This window comes from Panthera leo, chromosome E2 (assembly GCF_018350215.1).
Source record: "Panthera leo isolate Ple1 chromosome E2, P.leo_Ple1_pat1.1, whole genome shotgun sequence".
NCBI lineage: Eukaryota > Metazoa > Chordata > Mammalia > Carnivora > Felidae > Panthera > Panthera leo.
In genome coordinates, this window is record NC_056693.1 from 2374162 (window position 1) to 2400125 (window position 25964).

A 25964-nucleotide genomic window follows, 5' to 3' on the forward strand; every position below is an offset into this window, starting at 1 on the left:
CCTGGGTGGCTCAGTCAGTTGAGCATCCGACTCTTGATTTTGACTTACATCACGATCCCAGGTTGTGGGATCAAGCCCAGCATCAGGCTCTGCTCTGCATGTGGTGGATCCTGCTTAAGATTCTCTCCCAGGGGCGCCTGGGTGGCTCAGTCAGTTGAGCGTCCGACTTCGGCTCAGGTCGTGATCTCACAGCTTGTGGGTTCGAGCCCCGCGTCAGTCTCTGTGCTGACAGCTTAGAGCCTGAAGCCTGCTTCAGATTCTGTGTCTCCCTCTCTCTCTGTCCCTCCCATGCTCATTCTGTCTCTCAAAAATAAATAAATAAACATAAAAAAAAAAAAAAAAAAATTCTCTCCCCTTCTGCCCCCTTCCCTGACTCATACACTCTCTAAAAAATAAAGACTGCCACATAAAAAGCATAGCAACTTGGATTTACTGGGCACTGACAAAGGCAAAGCATTTTTCTCAGTACCTTACAGGTACTGACTCATGTTGGCCAGTGACTGGGGCACTGCTGAGAGGATCACAGCAATGTTACAGATGAGTAAACAGGAGGCCCAGAAGGGGAGGTGATTTATGGAAGATCCACAACCAGTGAATGGAGGAGATGGAATTCAATCTGAGCAGCTGGCTTCTGATTCATGCTCCTAACCACATACTCTCTAAAGAGCATGTGACTAAACTACACAGGGCAAAGATTCTTCATAGATGTAATCAAGGTTACTAATCAGTTGATCTTAAATAGGGAGATTATCCTGGATTATCTAGGTGGGTGATGTAATCACAGGAGCCCTAACAGTGGGGAATTTTCTGTAGCTGGAAGAGAACAGAAAGGAAGTCAGGGATTTCTGAAGCCTGATTTGACCTGTTACTGCTGGCTTGAAAATGGAAGGGGACCACGATGAAAGAAGGAACTGAATATGCTAATAACCAATGAGTTTAGAAGTAGACCCTGAACCTCAGATGGGACCACAGAGCCAAGCGACACCTTTATTTCAGCCTCGTGAGACCTAAGACAGGCCAAGCTGCACTCTGCCTGACCTCTGACCCATGCACGAACTGTGTGCCATAAATACATGCTGATTGAGCAGCCAAGTTTGCAGAAATTTGTTATAACAACAGAGTACAAACACACATAACTTATAGGGCAAAAATGTTTGTTAGAGAAATTGCGTTCAAGGTGTTTACTGTAGAAAATCAGTTCATCATCTAAAGTGGTGAAGCACTGGGGCGCCTGAGTGGCTCAGTCGGTTAAGTGTCTGACTTTAGCTCAGATCATGATCTCATGGTTCGTAAGTTCGAGCCCCACGTCGGCCTCTGTGCTGACAGCTCGTAGCCTGGAGCCTGCTTCGGATTCTGTGTCTCCTCCTCTCTCTGCCCCTCCCCTGCTCACGCTCTACCTCTCAATAATAAATAAACGTCAAAAGAAAAATTTTTTTAAGTGGTGAAGCATGTTTTTTAATAGGAGGCTGACTCACTGGCCTGATTCCAACAAACCCAATCTGAATATAAGATTATGTGGAATTTCTTACACACAGAGAGATTTCCTCCTTGTATACATGGGTTGTACAAGTGAAAACAAAGCAACATTAACAGATTAACTCTAGAGCACAACCTCGAATCTTCCTCTGCCTCAGAGGTCTTGCCTGGGCACCCAGGTCTACCTCGAGAAATCATGGTGGCTCCCCTCTTCTGTCTGAGGAATAGCGCTGGCAGACACCCTGAAGATGCTGAACAAATAGGTGAATGGCCATGGGTACACTGAGAAAAAAGGAGAGGCAGGCACTGAGTGGGTTACGTGGGGTGCTAGAGCTCTTATGCTCCTACCCTCCATGGTGATGGGAGGAAACAGAAACAGGTCTTGGATGGGATTCTGTCAGGTAAGAAGTTTCCATGGAAGGAAAGCAAATGGCCTATGTCTTATAAGATGAAACTTCCCCCCAAGAAGAATCGCTATTTACCTTGGACTTGGACTTCCCTCGTGCAGCAGGCATCCTTTCCTCCCCGCTGAGGGTTCGCATTTGAAGAAGGGCAGAGGGCTGAGAAGGTGGGGCTGGGGGGAGAAGAGAAATCATGAGGACGACAGGTCCTTTTGGGTGTTCCCAGAGTCTTTAGGATACAAACCCCCTGGCCCCTCCCCCTGGTTACCCATGCACGTACACGCGCACACACACACGTGCATAGACACACACGGAGGGATGACAGAACAATTTCTGCGGCATTCCTGCCCCTTCTCAGGGTTGGGAAAGGGCAATGGCCAATGCTATCTGCTCCCAAGACAACAAAAGGTTCCAGATCAGGAGACAAATGAGACACGAAGACACCTATCCATTCATTTGGCAAGCATTTGTTCAGTTTCTACTATGTGCCAAGCATGTCCCAGGTGTTGGGGAAAAAGGAGAGTTAAAGCAGAGAAATACCAGCTCCCATGTACTTTACTCCAACAGGAATGGGCAATACAGAACAGTGGGACATACAGAACAGTGTCAGCTGAGATCATTGCTATATTTGGAAAAAAAAAAAAAAAACACACAGAGGAAGGGGTAGAGTGATGGAGTGGTTGGGAGAGGCCTCTCAGAGGATGCAACATTGAGTTAAGGTTTGAATGTAGTGCGTGAGGCACTTGGAGAAGAACATTCTAGGTAGAGATACAACAGGTGCAAAGACCCTACAGCAGGCACGTGCTTGGTGAATACAGGGAAGTGAATGGTGTGCTGAAGAATGAGGCGGAGAGTGGTGGCCTAGGAGATGGCTGAGGTCAGGAGACAGCCACGTCGTGAAGACGGTCAGGAGCACTTGGAATTGATCCTAAGTGTGATAAGACATCACTGAGGGAGCAGGGGTCTGAAGAGTGATAGATCCGACTTAACATTTAACAAAATTTATTGGGTGGCTATGTGGTGAATGAACTGTGTCTGCTGGTGAGGGGTGGAGGGGACACAGGAGCTGAAGAAGGAACTCATTAGGCAGGTATGTGTAAATCCAGCAGAGACTTCAGTGGTCTGGATTAGGCCCCCTCTATTACTCTGAACCTGTTTTTCTACATGCGTGTCATTAGCCACTGGTGACGACTGAGTTCCATTGAGTGTTTAATGTTATTTAATTTCAGTTAATTAATTACTAAAATCATAATAAAATAATAAATATTAATATAAATGAATTAAAATTTAGTTATCTAAAATTAAACACTGGGGCGCCTGGGAGGCTCAGTTGGTTAAGCGTCTGACTCTTGATTTTGGTGCAGGCCATGACCCCGGGGTGATCAAGTCCTGCATCAGGCTCCACACTGAAAGTGGAGCCTGCTTAAGATTCTCTCTCCCTCTGTCCCCATTCCCCACTCATGCTCTCAAATAAAATTTAAAAAAAAATTTTTTTTAATTAAAAAAATAAATAAAGGGGCGCATGGGTGGCTCAGTCAGTTAAAGCATCTGACTTCGGCTCAGGTCATGATCTTGCCTTTCATGGGTTCGAGCCCCATGATCTTGCCTTTTATGGGTTGACAGCTTGGAGCCTGAAGCCTGATTTGGATTCTGTGTCTTCCTCTCTTTCTCTGCCCCCACTGTCCCCACTCACACTCTGTATCTCTCTAAAATAAACATTAAAAAATAACAATAAAAAAATAAAAAATAAAATTAAAAACTCATCTTCAATTTACTGTAAAACTTTGAAGGATGTTTGAAACTGGCTGTGTGAATCTACTTTTCCAATGGTAAGTTTTATGAAGTTTAAATACAGATCAAATAATGTAAATTATGTATCTGAATTGAGGTGCACTGCATGTATAAAAAACACAGATTTCAAAGACTTAGTATGAAAAGAATGTAAAATATCTCATTGGTAATTGTTTATATTGATTACAAGTTGATGCTTAGAATATATTAAGCTAAATAAAATATGCTAAAATTAACTGTAATGATTTTTTTAAATTTTTCCAATGTTGCTGCTGGAAAATTGAAAACTGTATGTCTTGCATTACATTTCCACAGGACAAATACTCTCTACTAGAGTCTACACCATTCTATTGCCCCATTTCCTTCATAGCACAAGCTGCCTCCTGAAAACGGCTTGTTTATGTTTATGTAGGAACAATCTCCTTCACCTTAACTTGGGCTCCATGAGAACAAGCACTTTGTTGCATTCACTGTTCTGGGAGCTAATAACATGCCTGGCACAGAGCAGTGCTCAAGAAATTCTTGTTGACTGAATCAATAACCAGTCCAGAATGCTTCCTTGCATGCTGAAATTGGGAGTGGAGTGTAACCATTTTATGCCAAAATCATCTTACAGAGAAACACTTCTAATAGCAGTCATTCCAAGCCCTCTAAACTTGTCTTTTGGAGAAGGCCAGGGTCTAGAAAAGGCAGAAATGGGAGTATAATTTCCATTTTGAAAAATTTGAAATCTAGGAAAAAGAACAATAAAATGAACACCTGATTACTTTTTACCAAGTGTTAACATTTTCCTTTTTTTCTGAAATCATTTCAAAGTAACAGATATGATAGAAGTTCACGCCTAAATGCTTCAGCACACCTGAAGAATACCATCATCACGCCCCAGTGCCAACAAAAGTGGATACGTCACAAATTGTTTTTTTCTATGACAAAGGAATAGCAGCATACGGTCTGGAAGACGGAAATAGGAATGTTTCTCTCTACAGATGTTCTTTTTTTTTTTCTCCCTTGAGGGTGGGGTTAGGGAAGATAAATGAAACCAAGGCCATAATTAAGTTTCTAGTTTGAAAATGGTCATGTTTTGATTCAAAATCCAAGTCATTGGGGAGCCTGGGTGGCTCAGCCAGTTAAGTGTCTAACTTCAGCTCAGGTCATGCATGATCTCATGGTTTAAGACTTCAAGCCCTACATTGGGCTTTCTGCTGTCAGCACAGAGCCTGCTTTGGAGCCTATGTCCCCCTCTCCAGATCATTCTCTCCCCCTCTCTCTCAACAAATAAAAAAAACTTTAAAAAAAAAATTACAAAACACAAGTCAGAAGATGACCTTGTACTGTTTAAGGGAACCTAGCCAGAAGAATGTTTGGTTACTACGCTTCTCTCTTTAAAAGAGAAAAGCAGGGCACCTGGGGGAGCTCCATCAGTTAAAGAACCAACTTTGGTTCAGGCCATGATCTCAGTGCTCGTGGGTTCAAGCCCCACATTGGGCTCTGTGCTAACAGCTCAGAGCCTAGAGCCTGCTTTGGATTCTGCGCCTCCCTCAGTCTCTGTTAAAAAATAAACATTAAAAGAGAGAGAGAGAGAGAGAGAGAAAAGCAGTAATAAGCAAGAGTAGCAATACTAAGATGAATAAATACAGGGCACTTTTGTGAAGATCATCATTTAATCCTCGCTCCTAACTTGCTGGGGCAGGTACTCTCATTAGTGCCATTTCCAGACGAGGAAAATGAAGCACAGAGAAGTAGGGATTACTTGCCCAAGGTCATATAAGGCTGGGAACTGGCAGAGCCCAGATTCAAGCTGAGGGTGATCCAGATATCCCACTAACCACTCTGGGTCAGAGGGAAGGGCTGAGTCAAACATCACTCTGGAGTCAGACCACCCAAGTGTGATGACTATTTTCATTAGCTGTGTTACCACGGCCACGTTACTGAACCTCTCTGCCCTTTTTCTCCCGTTAAACAAGAACAATACAGAACTACTGAGGTTGTCCTGAGGCTTCACAAAACTTGAACTCAGATCCTACATCTCTCTCCTTCCTCATGCAGGCCTCCTTGCCAGTCCCAGAATTTGCTACCACAGCCCTGCCTCACTTCCTCACTCCTTTCTCTCTTTGTTCCAATCTCACTCTCTACCAGTCTCACCCTAACCTGTCTAGTAACACTGCAACCTGCCTCCCACCCTCCTACCTACCACTCACTCCCAGTCTCCCTTGCCCAGCCCTGACTTCTCTTTTCTCCGCAGCTCTCATTGCTAATGCACTAAGTGTGAGAGAACTAAAAAGGCATACACTGGTCTCTGCCTTCCTCCTTGGTACCACGGAACTCCTAAAACCCTTGTAAATGCTTAAGTGATAAGAACACTAGGAATGTTTCTTGTTTCAATGAGGTGACTCTGGGTGGGCTCCTGGACAGGGTGTGGTCATCAGAAAGACCAAGCCATGAAGAGAAGAAGCCTGAAATTTTCAGCCTCAGACAAGGGGGCCTACCAAGTCTTAGATGCCTGAATTCTCTCTGCATTAGACTCCAGGGCAGGGGTGTGTTAAGTGATTTGTGGCCCTTGCCAATTTCCATGGTGTAAACACTCCCATTAGGGCCCCACCGTAAGCTACCAAACTGATGTCACTGAGCTTACAGCTGGGGAAAGGTGCACAGAACAGGTCTGTGAACGGGTGTGAGCCAGCCCCAGCACTCCACAGCCACACAGCCTGAAAATAAAGCTCAATTCTTTGCCTGGGAGTTCTCCTACTTTTAATTATCATTCCCAAAGCATAGAGGTAATGCCTAGCTCTGTGGGACACACCCCAAGGCAGTTTCCTCATTATACAAAACTACTGCTGGTTGGTTCTATTTCGTTTTGAAACATCCACATGACTTTGGCATCCTATGTCATAATAAACCTGAGCCTGTATTAACGTAATCATACTTTAAACTATTTACCAGATCAGTACATCCCTTGGCTTTTTTTCCCTTCCAATTCCTCAAGTACAACAGATTACTGCAGGAAGTGCATCATGTCCATCCTGTGGTTTCTCATAGCTGCCTGAACTCAGCCATGCAACCCAATCTAGAAAAGCACAATCCTTGTCCACAAAACCATTTTCTGTGAGGAGCCCAGCACTGCTGGAGAAGAAAGAACAGCAGTTTGGTATTAGATTATTCCAGATTCAAAGTCTGCCTCTGCCGATTACTGGAGTAAAGAAAACCTACCTCGCCATTAGCTGTTAGAAGTTTACATGAGCTACCTTTTTAAGAGTTATTTTCAGCCACAGGCACATGGTAATTTCTTCCCTTCCTTCTCCTCTCACTTTTATCTCAGTTTACACCAAGCATCCCAAAGACCAAGGAAGCCTGAGATCCACTGAAAAGGCTGTGGGTAGAATTCTCACAGAGTGCTGACTGGAGAGAAACTGCCACCACCTCAAAGGAGGATAATTTGGCAACATCTTTGAAAACTGAAGGCACACACCCCCTCAACATAGTAAACCTCATTTCTGGTATTTGTCTTTGGAAGTCCTTGCATGTGGATAAAACGACACACAAGAGCATCCAGTGTGGCAAGACTTATAGGAAGAGGCAGTATGGTCCTGCGGTGAAGGACTTGTGTCTGGAAGCTGTCTGGGTTCAACGTGTAACTCTGCTACCCTTCCCTAGTGTACTCTCTGGGCCTCTGCTTCCTCCGCTGGCAAATGACGCAAGCAACTGACGCCACAGAACTGTTCTGAAGACTAAATGAGTGAAAGCACATAACACACTTAAAACAGTGCCAGTGCTGAACAAACGTAAGTTACCAAGAGATTGGAGACAACCAAATTGCCCATCAATAGGGAAATGGCTAAGTGAGTGTTACGTGAACATGATGCGACACCAGGTAGATCTTAAAAGGAACAAAGTAACACCACATCAGTGCTTCTTCGTTGAGGACAATTTTGCACCCAGGGGACACTTGCAATGTTTGGGGACATTTGTGGTTGTCACAGATGGATGGGGTGGTGGTGGTAGTGCTCCTGGCATCTAGTGGGTAGAGGTCAAGATGCTGTTCAACACCCTACATTGCACAAGATAGCACCCCAAAGCAGAGAACGTCAACTGTGCCAAGGTTGAGAAATTTGCTGTACACGAATTGCGTGAGATGATCTCCATGATGTGATGTAATGACAGTGAAAAAGGAACAGAAAAACCACTTAGAGAAAATGAAATATTGAAAACATAATATATATGTTTGAAAAGGCAGACATGTTCTGGAAAAATAATTATGACATTGGCAGCAGTGACCGTCTCTGAAGAGAGGACCTAAGTTACTTGGTATGGGAAAAGAAAACTCAAAAATTCACCATCCCCCCACCCCATCTGCACTTTGGCATCATGTTTCATGCACACATAACTACTTCTTCAAAGCAACACAAATAAAATCGTGTAAATCCCACACTACCTCAGGGGAGAACAGTACACCTAGCCTGTCTTCTGAGACTCAAACATAGTGTGGAAAGGGCTTGGCAATTTAAATTTAATACAAAGCTAACTTTTTTTTTTTTTTAACATTTGTTCCTTTTTTGTGAGACCCAAAGTGCAAGCAGCAGAGGAGCAGAGAGAGAGGGAGATACAGAATCAGAAGTAGGTTCCAGGCTCTGAGCTGACAGCACAGAGCCTGATGTGGGGCTTGAAAACCACGAATCATGAGACCATGACCTGAGTCAGACAACCAACTGAGCCACCCAGGCGCCCCAATACAAAGCTAACTACTTGATCCTGAAGTGAGGTTGGCAAAAACCAGGATGGGAACAAGTTTCAAAGACATACTGGGCAGCGGCCATGCCTCTCCTCAGGAGCAGACAACTAGGGTTCTTCCTCTCAGCCCCAACATCTCTGTGATCCTGGGGGGCTGTGCTGAGCACTGAATTGGCGGCAGGTCCTAATGTACCTGAGAACCAGGCATTTAATGAGCAATCTCATTGCTTCCCTTCAAAGTCAGCTTTTGCTGTACCAGCTATGAAATATTTGACGATCACCCCTACTCTGATCCTGCCAGTCCCAGAGGCCAAGATAACAAGATACTTTCCTTAAGGACCCTAGTCTAACTGTAACAGAAAATAGGGGCTTCGCACAGGAACAGATTTCCTCACTTGTAGGATGGGGCTAGGAACGTCCCTAATGAAGGAAAGCACAGCTGTCAAGACTATCTTGGATAAAATATTGAAAGCACTTGTCACTCATGTCTCCTCCTCTTCCTCTACCAAATTAACTTACCTTATTACTCAAGTAAGCTCTCGGAGCTACAGCTCTCAACCTTGTTTGCACATTAAAATGTCTCAGGAGCTTTTTAGTAAATATTGATGGCTGTGCCCAACGGCAGACTAATTAAATCAGAATCTCTGAGAACCAAGTCTGGGCACTTCTTTTTATTTTTAAAAAATTTTTTAATGTTTATTTATTTTTCAGAGAGACAGAGTGCAAGCAGGGGAGGAGCAGAGAGAGAGGGAGACACAGAATGGAAGCAGGCTCCAGGCTCTGAGCTGTCAGCACAGAGCCCGATGCGGGGGCTCAAACCCATGAACCATGAGATCATGACCTGAGCTGAAGTCGGGCGGTTCAACCAACTGAGCCACCCAGTTGCCCCCTGGGCATTTCTTTTTAAAGGAGATGCTAATGGGAAGCCATAGTTTAGAACCTTACCCCAGTCTCTATGAGCCTTGGGGCGGGGCTGAAGGTCTGACCTCTCCCGTAGAAACCCACACCTCAGTGTTGAAGAAGAAAAGCCTATGATGACCTCAAAGCCAAACTCTTGGATTCCCCAACCAAAGGATACCACCAAGTCACTGATGGTGGCCTCTACTGGCTTTGGGACCGAATGAGATGCCCATGGGAAGCCTGGGTATTGATCCTGTGCTTAGTCCCTAATCCCATCACCCTGCTTTACCCAACAAAACGCTTGCCACTGCTTATCGTAAATTGAACCGTCTTCCTCCTGAATGCCAGTCCCAGATGGAGAGTAACCGGTCTTGTCCGTTGACTAGCACAGCGCCTGACCCATGGCAGCCGCTAGACTACGGAGTGAGTGACTCGGGCAGGCCACAGACACATTCTCTTCTCGGGCAGAGAACATCATCCTCATGTCTTCTCTCCTCCAGCCCCCCGCCCTCTTTCCTATCTGCACACCTTGAGGGAGTCCATGGTGTGCCTTCATCACAGCTCTGACGATCCTGCCCTCCAGGGGACACCCCGCAACGCAGGGACAGGTTTTTGCTTTCACGCGTGGGGGAAAGGGGGCTCTGCTACGGCCATCTGATGGGTAGAGGCCAGAGATAATGCTAAACATCCTACAGTAGGCAGGGCAGCCACCCCCCCCCCCCCCGCCCCGCCCCCGCGGCCCCTACACAAAAATTATCTGGCCCGAAGAATCCACAACTCAAAGAAGGAAGACGCCTGGGCAGACACGGAAAAATCTCCAGACCCCTGTGTTATCAGCAAATCCTGCCCCTCAGGCTCTGCCACCTCCGACCCAGGTTATTCACCCCACAAGCTCCCCCATGGGAGGGACATGTCCATCCTGGAAGACCCTGAGCCGCTGGTCTCCCCTCACACACCCTGCTACTGCCCTCCCAAGACCCGACTATTAAACTCCGGACCTAAGCTCCAACCTGGCCTTCAAGGTTACTTTCTGGGTGGGCCTGAAACCTCTACTCCGACGCTCAACTTCGGATTTTCCTCCCTCGGATTTTTTCCGGGTGTGAGACCCCTGGGGTGACTACGCTAATCATTAAGCAATTATCGCCCACTGCGGCTTACTTGGGCCAGGCACCCTTCTACTCCAGGCTCACCCCAAGCCCGGCATTATGAACCGTCCCTGTTTTACAGATGAAACTGAGGGGCAGCGGAGGGACCTCTCCCGGGGTCACACGACTAGTGAGCGATGGAACCTGGAGCCCCAGGGCTGCTGCAGAGGAGACCGGTCCCAGAGGCCAGCAGGGCTCTGCCCCCCACTTCAAATACACACGAAGGCAGGCTCGCAGGCTCGGCTACGGGGGGCGGCGCCCCTCAGCTGGGAAAGGCCGACCGCGCACCCCCAAGCTCGGAAATGCAAACGGCAGCGTTCACCACCGCACCCCTACCTCTGCCCCGACACGGCGCTCACTTAAGCGGCGCCAAGCCGCGGGCGGGGTGTCTCCCCTGCGTGACCGCGGGGAACCCTCCCACAGGGACGCCTGCACAGGGAAGGGGGAGACGACGGCACACGCACTCTCACCCGCCCAAGTCGCACAGCCGTCGGTTTGGGGCGCACACAAACGCGCCCCACCAGCACGAGGCCTCGGAGCAGCACCCACGCACCCACATACCCACTCCCGGCTGTCCAAACATCTTTCCTGTCTTACAAACGACCACCGCGCACGGCGGTCCTCGGACGCGCGCCCACCTGCCCACGGTCTGTCTGTCTCACACACACACACACACACACACACACACACACACACACACACACACACACACACACACGACGCAGAACGCCGACCACCTCACGTCCCAGACCCGGTGCTCCCCTCAGCGCTGCCACTGGCGCGCGCCGCCCCGGACCCGCAGCCTCACCCCACCTCAGGCCCCCGCGTCCCCTCACGACCCGCGCAGCCCCGCCAGAACCCACACTGCGTCACGACCCTGCGCCGCCCCAGGCCCACGACCCCTCACGACCCCGCGAGGCCTCGTCAGGAATCCACACTGAGTCATGACCCGCGCAACCCCCGGCCCGCGCCCCCCGCGCCCCCTCACGACCGCACGCAGACACACAACCCCACAGTCTTACAGACACACGCTCACATTCAACTCAGTCCTCCCGGGTCGGGTCCCGGCGGAGCCCACTCCGACAACTGCTCGGCACCCCGCGCCCCCAGTGCCCCTCCGCGGCTGCGCACTCCCCTCGGAGACCCCAGGCGCAACCGCCGGCCCCGCCCCCTCACACGCACAACACGTAGCAGGCCGCCGCCCCGCCCCCGGACCTCCCCGAGCGCGCCGGGCCCCGCCCCTAAACAAAGCCACGCGGCGTGCACGCGCTCACTCTCCTCGGGCGGGGGCGAGGGGACTCCCCACACGCTGAGCCTGAGGCCCGCCCCCTCACACGCAACAGACACTTACGCAAGCACGCCCCGCAACCCCTGCACTGAAGCGCGCGCCAGGCCGAGCCCCGCCCCCGCACAACCCACGCAGCAGTAGAGCCGCGCGCACGTACAGAGTGTACCTGGAGCTCCCGGGGCCACGGTTCTCCTGTTAAATCATGTGGATGCCCTGAGGCGCGAGGGGCTTTCTGCGAGCCAGGGAACCAAACCCAGCCTCCGCAGTCGGCCTCCCTCACCGGCTAGCACACCCGCAGGTTCCCGTGCATGGGCTTGCACTGCGGCGCTCGGCGGTACTGGGAGCCGGGCTCCCCCGCGGTTGCGCGTGCGCACTGCGACCTCAGTCCGCAACCCCCAGGAGCCTCCGGGGCGCAGCGGGGCCAGGCCCAGAACGAGGGGCAGACCTCCCGGTCTGCGCGTATCGAGATCTGTCCGGCCCGGAGTCGAAAAGACCGGGGAGAGGGGCCCAGGGACGGTGCTCAGGCCAGAAGTAGAATCTCGTTCGCGCCAACGTAGAACGAAGGTCCCCAGAGTCCTTTGCGCTACGCCTCTCTGGCCCGCAGCCTACATTTCCCGGGAGCCCCTGCGACGCGTGGGGACGCGGCGGCGCGCGGAGAGGAGCGTCGGGCGGCCGCGCGCGCAATGGCTGCATCTGAGGTGACCGCCTCGTCCTCCGGATTCTCTGAGAGGTGTGCGGTGTGGACCCGCCCCTGGCACCTGGGCGTGAGTCCCGGGTTGTGACGGTACGTCTGAGTCCGTGAGGCCCATTTTGTGCCATTGTATCTTCTGAGGCCCTGTGTTTGTGATTGTGTTTTGCGTGTGTGAGGGGGAAACACCGGGGTTGAGTGTGTATGCTCGTGCCCGCAGGTGTGTCGTCTCTGGCTGCTTTGGCACCACGGCAGAGGTGAGCCTACAGAACCTTAAATTACCGTCTGACTCTGGATGACTGTGTGTGTGTGTGTAGGGAACCACAGAAACCGAATGGGTGTGTGCACAGAAACCACCGTTTGTGCAAGCGTATGTTTGCGTGCGTGATACCACGGTGACTAATTTTGTGGAGACTCTGTTTTTGCGTTTTTATAGGCGTGTGTGTACAATCCTGACTGCAGTCGCAGTGTGGACTCTCCCCGCCGTCGAACAATGACCCCACTGGCGTGTGCTACGATCCGCCCTGATTCTGACCCTACCTCGCTGGCGACGGCTCAGCCCCCGGGACGGCGCTCACCCCCCTCCCCCACCGGACCCCAGCTCCAGGTCTGTAGGTCAGAGTTTCTGGGGACCCTCCTCCGAGGGCTTAATATGCCAAGAGCGGATCACAGACCTGGGAGAGGCGTCTTACTTACCGGTCACCAGCGTTACAAAAGGACGTAACCCAGAAACGGCCCTGGAAGAGGTGCGCAGGGTGAAGCTTCCACTCTTCCAGCGCCTCCACGCGTTCACCGACCCGGAAGCGCTCTGAACCGCGTCCTTTTTCGGAAGAGGCTACACCGCAGAGGCACGGTGGATGAAACCTTTGGCCGATGGTGATGGAACTCAATTTCCAGCCCCTCTCCCCTGCACCGAGGTCAGGGGGTGGGATTAAAAGTTCTAACCCTCGCCCGCGGGCTTGGTTCCCCTGGCAACCAGCCCCACCAAAGGAGTGTTCCTCGATTTCCTGTTCGTTAACATAACAAAAGAGAGCCTTCCCTCTCAGCACTTAGGAAATTCCTAGGGTTGGGGAGCTCCAGGCCGGGAAGGGGCGAAGAACGAATGCCTGTTTCTTACTACACAGCACTACATCGCGCCACGTGCGGGGGAAACCCTGGGTTTGTGGCGGTGCCCTCTGGGACTAGGTACTAAGAATAAATGTGTAAGGCACTAGTTTCTGCATTCCCAGTTGTGTGACAAGGTGGTGGTGATCATCAAAATAGCAGCTAACGGGTATTAGGACTTTCACTACCACCGCTGCTAGCAGCTGGCACATTGCTGCCCCAGGTCAAAAGTGTCATTTCCACTTAAAGTTTTATTTAATCCTTTTAACCCTACTGTTGTTTCTACTGAGCTCTCCGGTCTCCAGGTGCATAAACGGAGGCACAGGGAGGTCAGGTTAACTCACCCAAGGGCACACAGCTAGTAAAGATCAGAGCGTGTTTTTGAACCCGGGTCTTGCTGACTCCAAAACCCCTGCTCTTTGCACCCCTTCGGGTTTTTTTTTTTCCCCTGGAGCAAGCTGCTTCTTGAACTGGGAGATTCGTCAGTACCTGGTGGTGCTGGCGGTACCTCTGCTGACACCTGGAAGCTAGCACCTGCTGTCTGGGAAGATGCTTTCCCTACGGAATTCACTGGGGGGTGGGCATCCACTGGCCAAGAGGCTGCTAACTGAATTCAGGAATGAATGCATGGATAAATGAATACTGCTAGTTTAGCCATACAGAACTGACGCTCGAAGACATTACACTGTTTCTTGACAAGTGAAATTTTGGGAGCCAAGGTTCAAACCAGAAATTTCTGACGCAAAGTCACAATGATATTCCAGAGCTTTATCTTAAGCCATTTTTGTCTATTTCATTTCACTTATTCTTTTATTTATCCAATATTTTAGTTTCTATTACGTACCAAGTATTTTGCCAAGTTGATGTAAAATGATAGAATCATAACAAAATAGAGGTGGTCTCCAAAGTCATGGAGATCACAGTAAAATAAACGACCCTTACAGTAAATAAGCAAATAGAAGTAGAGTACATTCATATAACACACTGTAATTTAAGAATATTCTGATAGTTTATCCATTATGTCATCACATAAGATGGTTTGAAAGAATTTCGTGCAATTTAGATAATGTGGGTTTTGTTTTTTTTTTTAACGTTTTTTATTTATTTTTGGGACAGAGAGAGACAGAGCATGAACGGGGGAGGGGCAGAGAGAGAGAGGGAGACACAGTATCGGAAACAGGCTCCAGGCTCCGAGCCATCAGCCCAGAGCCTGACGCGGGGCTCGAACTCACGGACCGTGAGATCATGACCTGGCTGAAGTCGGACGCTTAACCGACTGCGCCACCCAGGCGCCCCCTGGGTTTTTGTTTTTTAGAGAGAGAGAATATCTCAAGCAGTCTCTGTGTTGGGAGTCTGATGAGGGTCTCAATCCCATGACCCTGACACCATGACTTGAGCGGAAATCAAGAATCGGATCCTCAACTGATTAAGCCACCCAGGCGCCCCTATAATTTTTATGTTCATTTTTAACTTTGTTTTGAAATTGTACAAATTTCATAATTTTCATTCATGTTTTCCTTTTTACCCTAGAGTTGTTTAATGGAAATGTTTTATAATTTCCTGTTGTAAGCATCCTTTATTTAGGTTTTCATGTTCTCCTTTAAATCTCTTCATTTCTTGCATTGTGAGCATAAATGACACTTGTAATTTCAATTTTTGGACATACTGATGCATTCTTTGTAACCTAACCAAATATATGGTCATTTAAAAAAAAGATTCTGTTCAGGGGCGCCTGGGTGGCTCAGTCGGTTAAGCGTCCGACTTCGGCTCAGGTCACGATCTCGCAGTCCGCGGGTTCGAGCCCCGCATCAGGCTCTGTGCTGACGGCTCAGAGCCTAGAGCCTGTTTCCGATTCTGTGTCTACCTCTCTCTGTGACCCTCCCCCGTTCATGCTCTGTCTCTCTCTGTCTCAAAGATAAATAAACGTTAAAAAAAAAAAATTTTATTAAAAAAAAAAAGATTCTGTTCCTCACCCTGAATAGGAAAATTTTGAAGAAATAAAGGCTGAGATAGGCTGTCCCAAAGGTTTCCCTGGGAAGGCTATTAATCCTTGGTCAGAATCCCGGGAAGTCAGGAGAAATCATGGCAGCCCAGCCAGGCTCCACCTTTTGGCCTACACGAACATCCTTCAATATAAACTTGCTCAGGAAAGCAGAACTGAGAAGAAACAGACCAAGTTGTTAACAGTGGCCATCTATATAGAATATCAATTATTTTCGGGGCGCCTGGGTGGCTCAAGTGTTGGTTAAGTGTCAGACTCTTGATTTCAGCTCAGGTCAGGATCTTGCAGTTTGTGAGACCGAGCCCCACATGGGGCTCTGCGCTGACAGTGAGGAGCCTGCTTGGGATTCTCTCTTCCTCTCTCTCTCTGACCCTCCCCCACTGTCTCTCTCAAAATAAATAAGCTTTTTAAAAAAAATCAATTATTTTCAATATTTATCTTGATAACTTACATTACCCCCACTTTTCTAAAATAACCAGTTATCTGGGTGGCTCAGTTGGTTAAGCCTCCAACTCCTGGTTTTAGGTCAGGTCATGATCTCACGGTTCGTGAGTTCAAGCCCCACATCCAGCACTGCACTGATAGCACAAAACTTTCTTGGGATTCTGTCTCCCTCTCTCTCTGCTCCTCCTCTACTCGCTCTCTCGCTCTCTCTCAAAAATAAATAAACATTTAAATAAAATAAGCAGTTATCACTCTTCCCAATGGTAAACCCAGACCACATTAATAAGGCTAAATAGTGGGAAGTCACACTTACCCATTTACCACAATTCTATCTGATAATAAATAAATTACCTTTCCTCTAAGTGTAATGACTTAGCAGAAGCAAAAGTGATTGGAACCATTTAAGAGCTTTGGGTCCCCTAATCACTGATGGTTCAGTTCCTCCAGTTGGACTCCCTCCTACAGAAACCAAACACCAGGCACAGACCTGGGCTTCTCCCAAGCCTAGCCCTGCTGGAGCAATCAGGGTGACTTCCCAGCTGCTCCCACGAAAGCAGCCCCAGGGAAGGAGCCACAGTTATTGGAGAAAGTGGTTGAAACTGCAACAGCAGCAGCTCTGGGGAGTGCAGGGCAAGTCAGCAGGTGGCAAAGGAGGCATGACACCCCTCCTTCCAACCCACTGTCTGTGGGGCAAAGCACGGGGAGAGGAACTGTGCTCATAGCCCAGGAAACCCATCATTCAGTGTCATCCTCAGATGTTACCAGAACATGCAAGCAGACAACTGAGTATTCAGGAAGCATGAGATCCTCTCTCTGGAACTTGAAAGAGATGGCCCATTTCCCCAGGCTCCCCAAAGGAGAGATTCAACAATAGCACCCTTTTCATCCAGAGGGATAAAATGGATTCTGGAGAGAATGAACAAGCATAGATGGTATTTGCAGTACTGTTTTCCTGATGGCAGGAATAATGGGCAGTTTGCATCTTGTCGCGCATAGTTGAATAACTGACTTCTTATTCACCATTGCCATTTTCACGTGTGTGATGCATTACTAGCACATTACATCACATTACTAGTCCTAGACTGACTCCTGGCTTGTGGTTGGCGCTCAGGAGCCAAAGTGGATGTATAGATGTATAGATACACCAGTTGTTCTAAACCTCAGGGGCCACAAGGCAACATATGAAGATACTTTTGCTTGACACAGTTTGGGGAGGGGTTCTATTCTACAGCCTCTAGTGGGTGGAGGCCAGGGGTACTGCTAAACATCCCACAATGGACCTGACAGCTCTCTCCTGAAGTTACCCTGCCAGAATCTCAACAGTGAGGAGGCTCACAGCCCTGCTTTACATATATAAACTTATGTCCCACAAAACTTTTCAATGGATTCACAGTTCTGCATTTTGCAATATACTCTAATTTAGCCAATCCCCTTAACCATTCGTGCCTTTTCTCTTTTAAATATACTGGCATTACCTCTTGTGTGTTAATCTGGTAAGCAGCTGCCATCTCTGTTTCTATTTTCTTCTTGGGTCTACCCAGGAAGAAGGTGGAGGTCACAGGCCTGCAGCATGTTTTAATGTCCTTGGGGTTTCAGGGCTCTCCCAAATACATAGATGCCCTAAGTTCAGCCATTTTCTTGGGGTTTTATGCTTCACTCAAAGCTCATGGCTATGGGAACAGACACTCCACCCGTAATTAAAACCTCTAGGAGAGCGTCAGGGGGGTTCAGTCGGTTAAGCGTCTAAGTCTTCAGTTTGGCTCAGATCATGATCTACGGTTTGTGAGACCGACCCTGCATTGGGCTGTGCAGTAGCAGCACAGAGCCTGCTTGGGATATTCCCCCCGACCCCCCTCTCTCTCTGCCACTTCCCTGCTTGAGCTCTTTCTCTCTCTCTCAAAATAAACAAACAGGAGCATCAGTCATCTGGTTCTTCAAAGCCGATGACTACAGCAAGGACCCAAGAGAAAGACACACTGTGTGGTGTGACTCTTCACAAAAACAGCAGCCACTCCAGTTTTGCTTTCAGAAGCTTCCTCAAGGCTGAAGGGAGCACCAGCCTCCTTGAGAAAGGATGCCTCACCTGCTCTGTGGGGTGAGGGGCAGATCCTGGAGGATGCCCCTTGAGGCTCTGCTGTGTTGTCTTGTGGGCTCTGCGCCTGCCTTCAGCCCACCTGAGCAAGGGGCTCTCAGGCTTCACTTTGACAGGCCTGCTGATGTTGTTATGGTGGCCATCTTTGACCTTACGCTCATCAAAAACTATTCCCTCATTCACTTTACCTGGAGACCACCTTGCAGAACTCTGCTAAGTGAATCGGGAAGAGGGGCACAGGAGAAGGGGACGAGATGACAGGGGGCTAGGCATGTCTGCACCAACATTTCCCATGCCCTCTTACGAAACACAACTCCTGGTCAACTTCCATGATTGTCTGCTACGTCTTACTCATGACTCTGCCTCCTACCTAAATTTGGAAAATGCAAATTTGATGACATCTGTATAGACGGTACTAATTAAGGATCACTTTTCCAAAATAATTGCAAGAGTGTGCTTCCCACACATTAAAAATGTGCATCCAGGCTGCAGCAACTTCTTACTCAACACGTCTTCGGAGGCAAGGGAAACAAAAGCAAAAATGAACTACTGAGACCTCATTAAAATAAAAAGCTTCTGCACACCGAAGGAAACAATAAACAAAACTAAAAGGCAACCGACAGAATGGGAGAAGATATTCATAAACAACATATCAGATAAAGGGTCAATATCCAAAAATCTATAAAGAACTTATCAAACTCAACACCCAAAAAACAAATAATCCAGTGAAGAAATCGGCAAAAGACATGAATAGACACTTCTCCAAACAAGACATCCAGATGGCTAACAGACACATGAAAAAATGTTCAACATCACTCATCATCAGGGAAATACAAATCAAAACCACAATGAGATACCACCTCACACCTGTCAGAATGGCTAACATTAACAACTCAGGCAAAACATGTTGGCAAGGATGCGGACAAAGAGGATCTCTTTTGCATTGTTAGTGGGAATGCAAACTGGTGCAGCCACTCTGGAAAACAGTATGGAGGTTCCTCAAAAAGCTAAAAATACAACTGTCCTACAACCCAGCAATTGCACTACTAGGTACTTATCCAAGGGATACAGGTGTGCTGTTTCGAAGGGACACATGCACCCCGATGTTTATAGCAGCACTATTGACAACAGCCAAAGTATGGAAAGAGCCCAAATGTTCATCAACGGATGAATGGATAAAGAAGATGTGGTGTATATATATACAATGGAGTATTACTTGGCAATCAAAAAGAGTGAAATCTTGCCATTTCCAACTATGTGGATGGAACATGAGGGTATTAAGCTAAGTGAAATTAGTCAGAGAAAGGCAAATATCCTATGACTTCACTCATATGAGGACTTTAAGAGACAAAACAGATGAACATAAATAATATAAAAATAACATAAAAACCGGGAGGGGGACAAAACATAAGAGACTCCTAAATGTGGAGAACAGAGGGTTGCTGGAGGGGTTGTGGGAGGGGGGATGGGCTAAATAGTTAAGGGGCACTAAGGAATCTACTCCTGAAATCATTGTTGCACTATATGCTAACTCATTTGGATGTAAATTAAAAAAAAAAATTTTTTTTAAATGTGCATCCAACACCTCATAGGTCAGTGATGCCGCTCTGAGTAACATGCACCCAGTGTTCTGGAAGTGAGCACACCATGGTGGATGAACTGAGATTGTGGCAAACATGTATTCGAACCGTGGAGAAGTCCTACGAGCTAGGAGTAGTTTGGGTTCTCTAGGGGTGCACCCCACACACTATGATGAAGGGCAACGGAGGAGCCTGCCTGTGTTTGCAATGGGAAATCACATCTGCTGACTGTCATCCCAAAAAGTCTACTGGGATTGGGGCCAATCTGTGCTTATATATTCACTCAACACTTTTTTGGTGACTGTCTACATGCTAGGGTCTGTGTGAAGGACCAAGGCTTACCTGTTAGGGGTCAGGCGGTAGCACATTGGTCAGGAACGCAGGCTTTGTCTGTAGACTGCATTCAAATCCCACGTCTGACTTGTTGATATAGTGGCTCTAGCAATTAGTAAGGACAATGCCTGTGATTTTTCATTCACAAACTATGGGTAACGATAACATCTTCCTCACTGGGTTGGGATAAGGTAAACAAGTTAATACACATTAAGTTTTAAAGACTAAATGAGCTCATAGCCTCAATGCTGGAAAGTGCTGTCATGCTCTGCCCTACAGACAATTGTTGACAATGCATCAACATGGGAAGATTTTGAAAAATCAATGTATGAGATTCCAGAGAGAAGGTGACCTGGGGGATTATGGGACTTCACAGAGGTGGGCAGAAGGGGATTTTAGAGTGGGCACACCTCATTTGTGAAGTCAGTTTTAAGGATCCTCCATGGTAATTCCTGTGCTAGGCCTGTGATAAACCTTTTTTTTTTTTTTTAGTTTTATTTAAGTAATCTCTATACCCAACATGGGGCTCGAACTCATGACCCTGAGCTCAAGAGTGGGACCCTCCTCCCACTGAGCCAGCCCTGTAACAAGCCCTTAGCCCTCTGAAACCCTTTGTGATGCATCAGAGTCATGAGGAATGCTTTCCTCAACACCCCCACCCTCCAGTGATGTGACATTGGGGCGAAACAGTCTCATTGCTTGTTTCTGTTTGGTTCACTCTCATATGAGATCATACAGTATTGGTTATAAAGATTAAGGAGAAATGACATAATGTGTGTAGTGCCTGTCCCTGTGCCTGGTCCTCAGAGCAGTCCTCCACCCATGGAAACACCCCATTTCCTTGCTCGGTTTTGTCATATCATTGTCTTCCTCAAAGACATTCTTACCCTGAGGTGCCTGGGTGGCTCAGTTGGTTAAGTGTCTGACTTCGGCTCATGATCTCACGCTTTGTGGATTTGAGCCCCGCGTTGGGTTCTGTGCTGACAGCTCAGATCCTGGAGCCTATTCAGATTCTGTGTCTTCCCCTTTCTCTGCCCCTCCCGTTTACACTCTGTCTCTGTCTCTGTCTCTCTCAAAAATAAATAAACATTAAAAAAAATTTTTTTTAAAGATGTTCTTGCTGAGTAATTGGGACAATGTGACTTTGCATTGTGTCTACAAGAATATACTCCTCTGCGAAATACAAAACAATTTTTTTTAATTTATTTATTTATTTTGAGAGAGAGTGCACGAGCAGGGGAAGGGCAGAAAGAAAGAAGAGAATCCCAAGCAGGCTCTATGCTGTCAGCACAAAGCCTGATGCAGGGCTTGAACTTACAAACCTTGAGATTATGACCTGAGCCGAAATCAAGAGACAGACGCTTAACTGACTGAGCCACCCGGGTGCCCGAGAAATACAAATTTATATAATCATCCAACAAATGAGCTTTACAGTACTAACAGTTCATGATCTCTATGTCACAATGAATAATAAACATTTTCTCAGTGTTGCAAAATTACTTGTAAATATCACAAAAAGCAATGATAATCATCTTTGAAAAAGTCTGTACCTGAGATTCTGACAGCCTGAGGCCTCGTCACTAGTTTGGGGGATTGAGGAAGTGACTGCAAAGGTCTGTCCTCTTCTGGTTTCCCTGGCTCCTGGGGACCAAGAAAGGTGACTCCAGCTCCCTCCTTGTCTGGGACCTGGATTCCAATTCTTTCTCTAGATATCTGAGGCTATCAGAAACTCAACTCAGCCTCTGGACTGCCTTTATTGAATTTAAAAATGTCCAGGGACACCTGGGTGGCTCAATCAGTTGAGCGTTCCACTCTTGATTTTGGTTCAGGTCATGATCCCAGGGTCATGGGATCGAGCCCCGTGTTGGGCTCCATGCTGAGCACGGAGACTGCTTAAGATTCTCTCTCTCCCTCTGCCCTTCACCCTCACTCACACACTCTCTCTCTAAAATAAAATAATAAATATAAATAAATTAATTAATTAAAATGTCTATTGGGTTTTGAAAAGCTGCCCTAAAATATCATGAATAATCTCCTATGATCCTAAAGGAATAGGACCAGTAAACACTACTTTACTCTTTTGTTAGTGTTCTGATTCCACCAAATAGAGTTGTTCTAAATGACATTTTGGACATAATGGAAGAAAACCAATCACACTCTGTCTCTGAATGCTTGCTGATTAAGCAGGAGCATGCTTTTATTTTCCCGTTCTCTCTCTCGTTTACTAATCTTGCTCCAACCTACCTGCATGTATGTTCACCCTCCTCACATCTGTCAAATAGCATCCCCAGATACCAGCAAGACAACCCATCCATGAGATAAAACCAAGCTCCCTCCAATCCCAGCATGACAGAGCACTGCCTCAATGATGTCTCCTAGCCTCTGCGTGAAGGGGGAAAGTTGGGACCTTTTCTTTTGTGATTTGAAGGTGGTTTAAGTGGAAATTTCAATGCAGAGTTTTCCTAAGGATTGAGTAGGAATCATGCATGATACAATGATTTTGGAATGATGAGACAAAGTGATGACAAAGTCAGTCATCTGAGGTAAGGAGTTCAAAGACTCTTGACCTCTAAACTGTTGTATAATGATTTCTGTCAAAGAGATGGACCTTTCAGACAGTTCCTAAAATGAACGAAGGTTACTTGCAACCTTTGTTATGTTGTGTCCCACTCACAGCACAACGATAGCAAAGTTGTGCTGTGAGTAGAACTGTACAATCAAACAGGAGTCAACAATGAACTGTGTGTGAATGTTGTAGTAAGTACACTGTATGTGTGGATTTATCCACTCTGATGTTCCGTGAATTTTTATAGGTAAGAGAGAAGTAGAGGGTACTATAAAAACCACAGGTGAATAGTAGCAAGTTTTACAAAAGGCTAAATGGCCACTGGACAGCTAGATGACCACTTATTTAGCTATCAGAACAAAAGAGAGTGGAGGGTCAGTTCTCCCAACTATGCTATTTATCTTTATGGGTAATACACAAATATAATATAATGGATGCTAGTCCAAGACTCATCAGACCAATAAGGTGAAAAGGAAACCATAATTAGATTCCAAGTAAGCATAAAAGTTTAAGAAAAAAATCTATGGAGTAAAAAATAAAAATAAAAATAAAAAGACAAAAGGTTATATCATCATTGAGAACCAAGGTATTAACAATACTATTGAAAGACACAGAAAGCCCCAGAAATTCCCAAGAATAAAATTGTATCTTTTTTTTTAAGATTTTATTTTTAAGCAATCTCTACACCCAACATGGGGTTTGAACTTACAACCCCAAGATCAAGAGTCACATGCTCCACTGACTGAGCTGGCCAGGGGTCCCTGTCTTCAATGTCTTATATCACTGTCTTATAGTTTTCAGCATACAGACCTTTCATCTCCTTGGTGAAATTTATTCCTAGATATATTATTCTTTTTGATGCTATTGTAAATAGGATGGTTTTCTTAACTTCTCTTTTTGATAGTTCAGTATTAGCGTATAGAAATAACTGATTTTTGTATATTGATTTTGTATCCTGCAACTATACTGAATTTATTATTCTAATGGATTCCTGACTAGTTCTTGATGTTCCTGTTCAGATTTTTGGAGACAACATTTGAAGGGGCTGGATGCTTTGCGCTGGCCATTGAGGAGATCAACAGAGATGCCAATCTGCTTCCCAACCTCACCCTGGGTGTCTCCCTTTGGGACTCCAGGTGTCCCTGGCCCTTCAAAAGGTAGTGAATCTGCACTCAGGTTACAAGGGCTGCACTCCTAACTACAGGTGTTGGGGCAGCCCCCCTCTGGCTGCAGTGGTTGGAACAACAAGTTCAGCTCTTTCTAGTCCCATGGCAAAACATCTGGGGCTTTACAAAATTCCTCAGGTGAGTAGTCCTGAAACCCCCATCATTATGCTTAATTACATCCCTATTACAAGCATCATGGACTTACTTATTTATACAAAGTCAAATTCTTTTTGAGCCTCCTTATCCTAAACTACAAAATAAAGAAAACCATAGTCTTCTCCTTGTAAGTTGGGGGAAGGACTGAAGAATAGATGTGAAGGGTGAAAACAGACTAAGTCCTAACGTGGTATTATTGTCTTGACTCTTACCCTCTTCCTCTTCTTCATCCTTCTGCTCTTCTTCAATTTCCTGTTATCATTGGCAGTTTTCTTATCACATAGTAAAACATCAGAAATTGTTGGGGCGCCTGGGTGGCTCAGTCGGTTAAGCATCTGACTTCGGCTCAGGTCATGATCTCGCGGTCCGTGAGTTCGAGACCCGCGTCGGACTCTGTGCTGACAGCGCAGAGCCTGGAACCTGTTTCAGATTCTGTGTCTCCCTCTCTCTCTGACCCTCCCCCATTCATGCTCTGTCTCTCTCTATCTCAAAAATAAATAAACGTTAAAAAAAAAATTAAAAAAAAAAAAAAAGAAATTGTATTAAGGTCTCATACCCTGTGGTCATCATGTACCAAACCAACCTTTCAGGTTCTCGGATGACAGTCAAATCTTGTCTCAGAGACATTATTTATACATCGCTACCACAACAAAAACAACCACAATAGTAGCATCCACTTAAGAAGGAACTCTGATTCTCCTGGAATTTTTCTAAGAAATTCTCATTTTGAGGAATCTGTGGTAGCGAGGAATTGTGCCTTCATTCTTGCCTGGGGATTTCAGAAGCCGTGAGTCCCACCCCCCTGTACCAGCCAGGAGAGGAGAATAGAAAAAGTGCATGGAGTATTCTCAGAAGAAAGCCTTATTGGACTTTCCATTCTTTTATGTGTGGCTGTCAGACAGAGGTCTGTCTGGGGCGCCTGGGTGGCTCAGCTGGTTGAGGGTCCAACTTTGGCTTAGGTCATGATCTCGCAGTTCATGAGTTCAAGCCCCGCATGGGGCTTGCTGCTCTCAGTGCAGAGTCTGCTTTGGATCTTCTGTCCCTCTCTCTCTGCCTCTCCCCTGCTTGTGCACATGTGCTCGCGCGCTCTCTCTCTCTCAAAAATAAAGTTAAAAAAATGTTGAAAATAAAAATGAAAAAATAAAGGGGCGCCTGGGTGGCTCAGTCGGTTAAGCATCCGACTTCAGCTCAGGTCATGATCTCACAGTTCATGGGTTCAAGCCCCGCATGGGGCTCTGTGCTGACAGCTCAGAGCTTGGAGCCTGCTTCGGATTCTGTGTCTCCCTCTCTCTCTTCCCCTCCCCCACTTGTCTCTGTCTCTCTGTCTCTCTCAAAAATAAACGTTAAAAAAATAAAAAATTAAAAAGTTAAAAATAAAAAAAAAGATAGAGGTCTGTACCTATGGTGTTTCCATGCTTCGGGTTGGATTTAAACACAGCTTTTAAAAAGAAAGAGGTACAAGTAGACACCAGAAACAACTGTCTGGCCTTCTGAATTACTCAGTGACGTAACGTATTTCAACAAATGCTACGGAAGGATATTCTCTCTTCCTATTTAACCTAGCTGTGTTCAGTGCCAGATAAATGGGGCAAGCCAACCAAGAATGGAGATACATTGTTGATTTTAAAGTATGTCCATCCAGCATGGTAAAAGGTGGGACGAAGGCACAGTGGTGTGGGTGGTTGTCATAGAAACGGAAGCACGTTCCAATTGAGCAGCTTTCTCAGAAGGGTTATTAGTGGGATTTGAATTTTAACTCAGAGATGAGATATTTAACCACCACAGCATGTCCTGCTGCAAATGACACCCTTTGAACAAAAGAGAAAAGACAAAGGGTACTGGGAAATCTAGGGGATCTATTACATTGGTGTCCAAGCATTCAAGAGGTTTTATTACATGCTCTCCCTGGTATCCATGTTTTCTTTCACTCCTCCCTAACTGTTGTACCCTGCATCCTTCTTGACGCAAAGAAATGTCAATTTTATTATAAATTTAAAAAAGAATAATCCATAAAAATAAAATATTAAAAAGCGTTATTTGAGAGAGGGGGCAGCATGCATGCAAGTCGGGGAGGGGCAGAGGGAGAGAATCTTTTTAAAAATTATTT

The 25964-nt window shown here is 46.7% G+C and overlaps 1 protein-coding gene and 1 long non-coding RNA gene across 7 annotated transcripts in view; one reads left to right on the forward strand and one right to left on the reverse strand.

Moving 5' to 3' along the window:
• Positions 1-25964, reverse strand: part of LOC122207622 (zinc finger protein 582) — a 122306-nt gene that overhangs the window by 76715 nt on the left and 19627 nt on the right. For 3 of the 6 annotated variants that reach the window (XM_042917710.1, XM_042917702.1, XM_042917703.1), the window contains exon 2: positions 1959-2050. In XM_042917710.1, the coding sequence (XP_042773644.1) occupies positions 1959-2050 (92 nt within the window). Of the gene's footprint in view, positions 1-1958; positions 2051-11474; positions 11561-11883; positions 12042-25964 lie in introns of those variants that run through there. The other 3 variants (XM_042917706.1, XM_042917705.1, XM_042917704.1) reach the window with 3 other exon arrangements.
• On the forward strand, positions 12062-13627 carry LOC122207651. The gene is made up of 2 exons (XR_006196947.1): positions 12062-12510; positions 12851-13627. It is a non-coding gene; the product is annotated as an uncharacterized LOC122207651 (long non-coding RNA).